The sequence below is a fragment of the Oncorhynchus tshawytscha genome, linkage group LG03 (genome assembly GCF_018296145.1).
Source record: "Oncorhynchus tshawytscha isolate Ot180627B linkage group LG03, Otsh_v2.0, whole genome shotgun sequence".
NCBI lineage: Eukaryota > Metazoa > Chordata > Actinopteri > Salmoniformes > Salmonidae > Oncorhynchus > Oncorhynchus tshawytscha.
This window is the reverse complement of record NC_056431.1, coordinates 68,799,069-68,808,633: the sequence shown is the minus strand read 5'-3', so window position 1 is coordinate 68,808,633 and position 9,565 is coordinate 68,799,069. Positions and strand designations below refer to the sequence as shown.

The window sequence follows — 9,565 nt, the reverse complement described above, 5'->3', positions numbered from 1 at the left end:
GTGGCTCTCTGCACTTTCACCGGATGTTTGTTTGAGACAATGCATTTCTGACCACAACGCGGCAATTAACTAGGAAGTCGGGGCACCAAGGAAAATATTCAGATTATAAAGTTATAATTTTCCTAATATAACTTTCAGATATTTGAATATCTGATCACTTAGTCTTCGAATTAATGAATTATTATTTACTTCATGTTAGTCTCATTCCATATATTATTATTTACCTCATTCCATTCATATAGATGACTATGAGTCATCTATACATCAATCATGTATTTACTAACTAAGTAATTCACAAAAATGCATAAACAAACAGTAGATAGTTACAAGGAACATGAACATGAACACTCACTCATTCGGGAATAATTGCAATCAATATACATATTTACGCTCAGTGTGTCGTAGGGATCTCTGTTGAAAAGTTTGTTTCTGTTGGAGTCTGTCCGCCCTCTCTCTAACGTGGTTAGAATGGATAGTTCAGAATGACATTCATTCATGTCATTATAGATAGATGTTTCGGCGGTTGTCGGTCTTCGCGTTCAATGATACCGAATTCCTAGCTGCAGACTAGTAATTAATATCAAAGACTTGTTCTTATTCTGTCGGTATCAATAGTCTAAGAGTTTAGCCACGTGGTATGGTTAAAAGATTCAGCCATCTACTCAAACCTTAGGGTTATGGTCTCCTCTCAAACCTTGGCCCTCTCTTTATTGAGGTAAGCTGGTCTCAACCTTAGTCCTCTCGTAATTGAGAGAAACATGGTCTGGTGATAGAAAACCCGGGTGGGGGTTTTATTCAGAAGAGCAGAAAAGGGCCTGTCCCAGGATGCCCGACCATAACTGTGCTCATGGGCGGTCCTCTGATTTAGTTCAACTCCAAAGGGAATTCGAGTTTCCTTCATTAAACAGTCCAAAATCACATTACACAATTTCACAAACAGTATCATCCTCACTCATTCATCTTATACAACAATTAGATTTAAGCCTCATATCTGAGGCTATTGTATAAACAGCGTTATGGTAATGAGGCTGTATTGCCTCCCATGAGTTTCACAAAATTGTGCCAAACGGACCAGTTTGTAGCTGGATTCTTCACCAATCTTTTATACCTTCTCCAGAACATAAATGTTGTTCAGATCCCAAGTTCTGTGAGGTGGAAGAAATTCCTTTGTTCTCTCTATGAAAACTCACTCTCTCTCTATACTGTGGCCATGAGGAGATAATCTCCTCCAGGAATTTACGACCTCTCTGACAACAGCAGCCTGGTTGTAGGAGACAGAGATGGTGGGGATGGTGCCTGCTGTACCCAAAGAGGGCAACGTCATGACACTACAAATAGTTAACATTCAGTGCTGCTGTGCGTACTATTTACTTGTAAATCACCTCTCTCTCTCTCTCTCTCTTTCTTTCTCTCTCCCTCAGGTCCTGCCTCCCTCTCTTTGACAGTGAGCACCAGTGAGGCCAAAATGGAGGTCCACGAGAACACAGGTAAGAGAGGAGGAGAAGGGATGAATTGTGACAGTTGATGAGCTGTTTCTGCACATCTCTCTCTTTCTCTCTCAGACGCTGTGCTGTCCTGTCAGTTCAAGACAGAGAAGGAGACTAACCCTCGTATTGAGTGGAAGAAGAAAGGGAAGGACATCCACTTTGTTTATTTCGATGGAAAATTCACCGGTTACTAGACCTCATTCTACCTCGTTTCCCCTACATCTCTCCCCCTCTCCTCATGTTTCTTATCTCTCTCCTCTCTCTACAACCCTTTGGTCCTTGTGGTATTCCAGGATCCTTTGCAGGTCGGGCCAAGATCGAGGGCGCAACGGTGACACTGCATGCCGTTACCCAGAAGGACTCTGGGTTGTATCGCTGTGAGGTCAGCGCACCAGCAGACCACACAAACCTAGGAGAGGTCAATGTCACCCTCAACGTACTGGGTGAGCTGCTGTGTGTGTGTGTTAGTAACAATGTCATCCACCCACCCTGTGCCTTTACATTTGAGTAATTTAACACACATTTAACACAGAGCAACTTACAGAAGTGAGAGCAAATATGTTCATACTTGTATTATTATGGTACTGTTCCCGTGTTGGACTGGAACCCACAACCCTGGCGTTGCGAGCACCATGCTCTACTAACTGAGCCACACAGTTGTCTTGTGTGTTGTCAAATCAAATCAAATTGGTCACATACACATATTTGGCAAATGTTATTAAGGTGTAGCTAAATGCTAAATGTGTTCCTAGCTCCAACGGTGCAGTAGTATCTAACAATTCACAACAAAACACACAAATCTAAAATGAAAAAAAGAAGAATGGAATTAAAGAATGGAATTAAGGGAGAGGGAGGAGAGACGGAGTGAGGACAGAGGGTGGAGAGACAGGATGAGGACAGAGGGAGGAGAGACAGAGTGAGGACAAAGGGAGGACAGAGGGAGGAGAAACGGAGTGAGGACAGAGGGAGGAGAGACGGAGTCAGGACAGAGGGAGGAGAGACAGGAGTGAGGACAGAGGGAGGAGAGAAGGAGTGAGGACAGAGGGAGGAGAGACGGAGTGAGGACAGAGGGAGGAGAGACAGGGTGATGACAGAGGGAGGAGAGACAGAGGGAGGACAGAGGGAGGAGAGAGGGGGTGATGATAGAGGGTGGAGAGACAGAGTGAGGACAGAGGGAGGAGAGACGGAGTGAGGACAGAGGGAGGAGAGACGGAGTGAGGACAGAGGGAGGGAGAGAGGGGGTGATGATAGAGGGTGGAGAGACAGAGGTGAGGATAGAGGGAGGAGAGACACGGTGATGACAGAGGGAGGAGACGGAGTGAGGACAGAGGGAGGAGAGACAGAGTGAGGACAGAGGGAGACAGGGTGAGACGGAATGAGGACAGAGGGAGGAGGACAGAGGGAGGATAGACAAGATGAGGACAGAGGGAGGAGAGACAGAGTGAGGACAGAGGGAGGAGAGACAGAGTGAGGACAGAGGGAGGAGAGACAGAGTGAGGCGAGAGGGAGGAGAGACGGAGTGAGGACAGAGGAGGGAGGAGAGACAGAGGGAGGAGTGAGAGACAGAGGGAGGAGAGACGGAGTGAGGACAGAGGGTGGAGAGACGGAGTGAGGACAGAGGGAGGAGAGACAGAGTGAGGACAGAGGGAGGAGAGACAGAGTGAGGAGTGAGAGGGAGGAGAGAGGGTGAGGATAGAGGGAGGAGAGATGAGAGTGAGGACAGAGGGAGGAGAGACAGAGTGAGAGACAGAGGGAGGGGAGGAGAGACAGGGTGATGACAGAGGGAGGAGAGACAGAGTGAGGACAGAGGGAGGAGAGACAGAGTGAGGACAGAGGGAGGAGAGACAGGTTGATGACAGAGGGGGGAGAGATGGAGTGAGGACAGAGGGAGGAGAGACAGGGTGAGGACAGAGGGAGGAGAGACAGAGGGTGAGGATAGAGGGTGGAGAGACGGAGTGAGGACAGAGGGAGGAGAGACGGAGAGGACAGAGGGAGGACAGAGGGAGGAGGAGAGACAGAGTGAGGCGAGAGGGAGGAGAGACGGAGTGAGGACAGAGGGAGGAGAGACAGAGTGAGGAGAGAGGGAGGAGAGACGGAGGACAGAGGGAGGAGAGGTGAGGACAGAGGGTGGAGAGACGGAGTGAGGACAGAGGGAGGAGAGACAGAGTGAGGACAGAGGGAGGAGACAGACAGACAGAGGAGGAGAGAGGGAGGAGAGGGAGGAGAGAGTGAGGACAGAGGGTGGAGAGACGGAGATGAGGACAGAGGGAGAGAGAGACAGAGTGAGGACAGAGGGAGGAGAGACAGAGTGAGGAGAGAGGGAGGAGAGATGGAGTGAGGACAGAGGGAGGAGAGACAGAGTGAGGAGAGAGGGAGGGGAGAGACAGGGTGATGACAGAGGGAGGAGAGACAGAGTGAGGACAGAGGGAGGAGAGACAGAGTGAGGACAGGGAGGGAGGAGAGACAGGTTGATGACAGAGGGGGAGAGATGGAGTGAGGACAGAGGAGGAGAGACAGAGTGAGTGAGGAGAGAGGGAGGAGAGACGGAGTGAGGACAGAGGGTGGAGAGGAGGAGTGACAGAGGGAGGAGGACAGACAGGGTGATGAGAGAGGGAGGAGAGACAGGGTGATGACAGAGGGAGGAGAGACAGAGTGATGACAGAGGGAGGAGAGACAGGGTGATGACAGAGGGAGGAGAGACAGAGTGAGGACAGAGGGACGAGAGACGGATTTAAAAAAAAAAAATCAAAATCAAATGTATTTATATAGCCCTTCGTACATCACCTGATATCTCAAAGTGCTGTACAGAAACCCAGCCTAAAACCCCAAACAGCAAGCAATGCAGGTGTAGAAGCACGGTGGCTAGGAAAAACTCCCTAGAAAGGCCAAAACCTAGGAAGAAACCAAGAGAGGTACCAGGCTATAAGGGGTGGCCAGTCCTCTTCTGGCTGTGCCGGGTGGAGATTATAACAGACTATGGCCAAGATGTTCAAATACTCATAAATTACCAGCAGGGTCGTATAATAATAAGGCAGAACAGTTGAAACTGGAGCAGCAGCACGGTCAGATGGACTGGGGACAGCAAGGAGTCATCATGTCAGGTAGTCCTGGGGCATGATCCTAGGGCTAAGGTCCTCCGAGAGAGAGAGAAAAAAAGAGAGAATTAGAGAGAGCATATGTGGGGTGGCCAGTCCTCTTCTGGCTGTGCCGGGTGGAGATTATAACAGAACATGGCCAAGATGTTCAAATGTTCATAAATGATTAGCATGTTCGAATAATAAGAAGGCAGAACAGTTGAAACTGGAGCAGCAGCACGGCCAGGTGGACTGGGGACAGCAAGGAGTCATCATGTCAGGTAATCCTGGGGCATGGTCCTAGGGCTCAGGTCCTCCGAGAGAGAGAAGGAGGGAATTAGAGAACGCACACTTAGATTCATACAGGACACCGAATAGGACAGGAGAAGTACTCCAGATATAACAAACTGACCCTAGCCCCCCGACACATAAACTACTGCAGCATAAATACTGGAGGCTGAGACAGGAGGGGTCAGGAGACACTGTGGATTGAGGACAGAGGGAGGAGAGACAGATTGAGGGCAGAGGCAGGAGAGACAGATTGAGGACAGAGTGAGGAGAGACAGGTTGATGACAGAGGGGTGAGACAGAGGGAGGACAGAGGGAGGAGAGACAGGGTGATGACAGAGGGGTGAGACTGAGGGAGGACAGAGGGAGGAGAGACGGAGTGAGGACAGAGGGAGGAGAGATAGGGTGATGACGGAGAGAGGAGAGACGGAGTGAGGACAGAGGGAGGAGAGACAGGGTGATGAGAGAGGGAGGAGAGACGGAGTGATGACAGAGGGAGGAGAGACAGAGTGATGACAGAGGGGGGAGAGACAGAGTGATGACAGAGGGAGGAGAGACAGGGTGAGACAGAGTGAGGCTGTATAGTGTGATGTAATGTCATTATCATGCCTTTGATCAGGCATCTGAAGCACCTCCATTACGTGTTACTCACAGTGTGTACATGTGTGTGTGCGTGCGTGTACATGCGTGTGTGTGTTGGCAATCCTGTCCTCCTCCCCCAGTGCCCCCCCACACCCCGTTCTGTGAGGTGCCCAGCTCAGTGCTGTCTGGGGCAAGTGTAGAGCTCCACTGTAAGGACAAACTCAGTGTGCCCCCGCCTACCTTCCTCTGGTACAAAGACAACAAGGCCCTGAGCGCCACACACACCCCTGACATCGTCTATAGCATGGACACTGACACGGGAACACTGGTGAGTAACACGAAATGGAGGTGCTTCAGATGCCTGATCAAAGGCATGTTACATCACACTATACACCCTCCCTCTCTCATCACTCCGTCTCTCCTCCCTCTGTCCTCACGCTGTCTCTCCTCCCTCTGTCCTCACTCTGTCCTCACCCTGTCCCTCCTCCCTCTATCCTCACCCTGTCTCTCCTCCCTCTGTCCTCCCTCTGTCCTCACTCCGTCTCTCCTCCCTCTGTCCTCACCCTGTCTCTCCTCCCTCTGTCCTCCCTCTGTCCTCACTCTGTCCCTCCTCCCTCTGTCCTCACCCTGTCTCTCCTCCCTCTGTCCTCCCTCTGTCCTCACTCTGTCCCTCCTCCCTCTATCCCCATCCTGTCTCTCCTCCCTCTGTCCTCACCCTGTCTCTCCTCCCTCTGTCCTCACTCTGTCTCTCCTCTCTCTGTCCTCACTCTGTCTCTCCTCCCTCTGTCATCACCCTGTCTCTCCTCCCTCTGTCCTCACTCCGTCTCTCCTCCCTCTGTCCTCCCTCTGTCCTCACCCTGTCTCTCCTCCCTCTGTCATCACCCTGTCTCTCCTCCCTCTGTCCTCACCCTGTCTCTCCTAAGTCTCCTCCCCTGTCATCAACCTGTCTCTCCTCCCTCTGTCCTCATTCCGTCTCTCCTCCCTCTGTCATCACCCTGTCTCTCCTCCCTCTGTCCTCACCCTGTCTCTCCTCCCTCTGTCATCACCCTGTCTCTCCTCCCTCTCTCCTCACCCTGTCTCTCCTCACTCTGTCATCACCTTGTCTCTCCTCCCTGTCCTCCCTCTGTCATCACCCGGTCTCTCCTCACTCTGTCCTCACTCCGTCTCTCCTCCCTCTGTCCTTACCCCCTCTCTTCTCTCTCTGTCCTCACCACCTCACTACTCTGTCTGTCCTCGCTTCCTCTCTTCTCTATCTGTCCTCACCCCTTCTCTCCTCTCTCTGTGTGTCTCTGGAGCAGAAGATTAAGAGTGTGTCCAAGGCCGACTCAGGCCAATACCGCTGTGAAGTCTCCAATCGCGTGGGGGCGTCCAAAAGCTCTGTGGCCCATCACATGAAGGTCATAGAATGTACGTACAATCCAGTGTGTCTGTGTGTGTGTCTGTGTGTGTGTCTGTGTGTGTGTCTGTGTGTGTGTCTGTGTGTGCTCTAGAATGTTTGTGGGTTTGTGGAAATTGGAACACTTTCTGTCTTTTCTTCCTCATCTCTTCTCTCCAATCATTCTTCATCCTTCTCCAATCATTCTTCATCCTTCTCCAATCATCCTTCATCCTTCTCCAATCATCCTTCATCCTTCTCCAATCATCCTTCATCCTCCAATCATCCTTCTCCAATCATCTTTCATCCTTCTCCAATCATCCTTCATCCTTTTCCAATCATCCTTCTACAATCATCCTTCATCCTTCTCCAATCATCCTTCATCCTTCTCCAATCATCCTTCATCCTCCAATCATCCTTCTCCAATCATCTTTCATCCTTCTCCAATCATCCTTCATCCTTCTCCAATCATCCTTCTACAATCATCCTTCATCCTTCTCCAATCATCCTTCATCCTTCTCCAATCATCCTTCATCCTCCAATCATCCTTCATCCTTCTCCAATCATCCTTCATCCTTCTCCAATCATCCTTCATCCTTCTCCAATCATCCTTCATCCTCCAATCATCCTTCTCCAATCATCTTTTGTCCTTCTCCAATCATCCTTCATCCTTTTCCAATCATCCTTCTCCAATCATCCTTCATCCTTCTCCAATCATCCTTCATCCTTCTCCAATCATCCTTCATCCTCCAATCATCCTTCATCCTCCAATCATCCTTCTCCAATCATTCTTCATCCTTCTCCAATCATCCTTCATCCTTTTCCAATCATCCTTCTCCAATCATCCTTCATCCTTCTCCAATCATTTTTCATCCTTCTCCAATCATCCTTCATCCTTCTCCAATCATCCTTCATCCTCCAATCATCCTTCATCTTTATCTTTTCTGCCTCTCTCTGTTCTCTCTTGACTCCCGTCCTCTCTGCCGGGTAGGAGCATTGGGCCAGTAACCGAAAGGTTGCTGGATCGAATCCTCGATCTGACATGGTAAAAATCTTTCGTTCTGCACCTGAGCAAGTCAGTTAACCCATTGTTCCCCGGGTGCCGATGACATGGATGTCGATTAAGGCAGCGCCCCCACACCTCTCTGATTCAGAGGGGTTGGGTTAAACACAGAAGACACATTTCATTTGAAGGCATTCAGTTGTACAACTGACTAGGTATCCCCCTTTCCCTTTCCTTCATCCCTCTCTCCCTCTGTCCCCCCTCCTTCAGATCCGTTGAGCATGACGACACTGATAGCCGGAGTTGTAGGCCTCTTCCTGCTCATCCTCATATGCTGCCTGGATGTGTGTCTCCCATTGACAGGGCTGCTGAAAAAAGGGTGAGTACATCACCACACAGACTATATGTGCTTGTGGCCGACTGATACAATTAAGCAATAAGGCACGAGGGGGTGTGGCATATGGCCAATATGCCACGGCTAAGGGATGTTCTTACGCCCAACACAACGCGGAGTGCCTGGATACAGCCCTTAGCCGTGGTATAATGGCCATATACCACAAACCCCCGAGGTGCCTTATTGTTATTATAAACTGGATACCAACGTAATTAGAGCAGTAAAAATAAGTGTTTAGTCGTACCCGTGGTATACGGTCAGATATACCACTGCTGTCAGCCAATCAGCATTCAGGGCTCAGACCACCCAGTTTACAATGAACAATATGTTCTAATTGTCCTGTTCCTCTTCTTTCTTCATGCTTGCCAACAGAGGAGCAGGAAGGAAGCAGGTCAGTATTTCAGACAACCATTCTGTCAGCTTCTTATTGTGTTGCTGTATGCATGTTATAGTTACACATGCAAGAGGTACAGTTTCACACAACATACATATATATATATATAAATATATAGGTTTGAACATATGTATATATATATATATATATATATATATATGTATGTTGTGTGAAACTGTACCTCTTGCATGTGTAACTATAACATGCATACAGCAACACAATAAGAAGCTGACAGAATGGTTGTCTGAAATACTGACCTGCTTCCTTCCTGCTCCTCTGTTGGCAAGCATGAAGAAAGAAGAGGAACAGGACAATTAGATATATATATACAGTGGGTCAAAAAAGTATTTCGTCAGCCACCAATTGTGCAAGTTCTCCCACTGTATATATACACAGTTGAAGCAGGAAGTTCACATACACTTAGGTTGAAGTCATTAAAACTCATTTTTCAACCACTCCACAAATTTCTTGTTAATAAACTATAGTTTTGGCAAGTCGGTTAGGACATCTACTTTGTGCATGACACAAGTAATTTTTCCAACAAATGTTTACAGACAGATTATTTCACTTACTGTATCACAATTCCAGTGGGTCAGAAGTTTACAAACACTAAGTTGACTGTTCCTTGGAAAATAAATAAAAATGATGTCATGGCTTTAGAAGCTTCTGATAGGCTAATTGACATAATTTGAGTCAATTGGAGGTGTACCTGTGGATGTATTTCAAGGTCTACCTTCAAACACAGTGCCTCTTTGCTTCACATCATGGGAAAACCAACAGAAATCAGCTAAGACCTCAGAAAAAAAATTGTACACCTCCACAAGTCTGGCTCATCCTTGGGAGTGTAAACACCATGGGACCATGTATCCGTCATACCGATCAGGAAGGAGACGCATTCTGTCTCTTAGAGATGAACGTACTTTGGTGCGAAAAGTGCTAACTCAATCCCAGAACAACAGCAAAGGACC

At 48.6% G+C, this 9,565-nt stretch overlaps 1 protein-coding gene across 1 annotated transcript in view; it reads left to right on the top strand.

Moving 5' to 3' along the window:
• Positions 1-8,192, top strand: part of LOC112224642 (junctional adhesion molecule 2A-like) — an 8,391-nt gene extending 199 nt beyond the window's left edge. The window contains exons 2-7 of the mRNA XM_042320099.1: positions 1,422-1,487; positions 1,563-1,673; positions 1,781-1,930; positions 5,572-5,759; positions 6,730-6,838; positions 8,080-8,192. Of these exons, the coding sequence (XP_042176033.1) occupies positions 1,422-1,487; positions 1,563-1,673; positions 1,781-1,930; positions 5,572-5,759; positions 6,730-6,838; positions 8,080-8,192 (737 nt within the window). The remainder of the gene's footprint in view (positions 1-1,421; positions 1,488-1,562; positions 1,674-1,780; positions 1,931-5,571; positions 5,760-6,729; positions 6,839-8,079) is intronic.
• Positions 8,193-9,565: the final 1,373 nt, after the last annotated feature.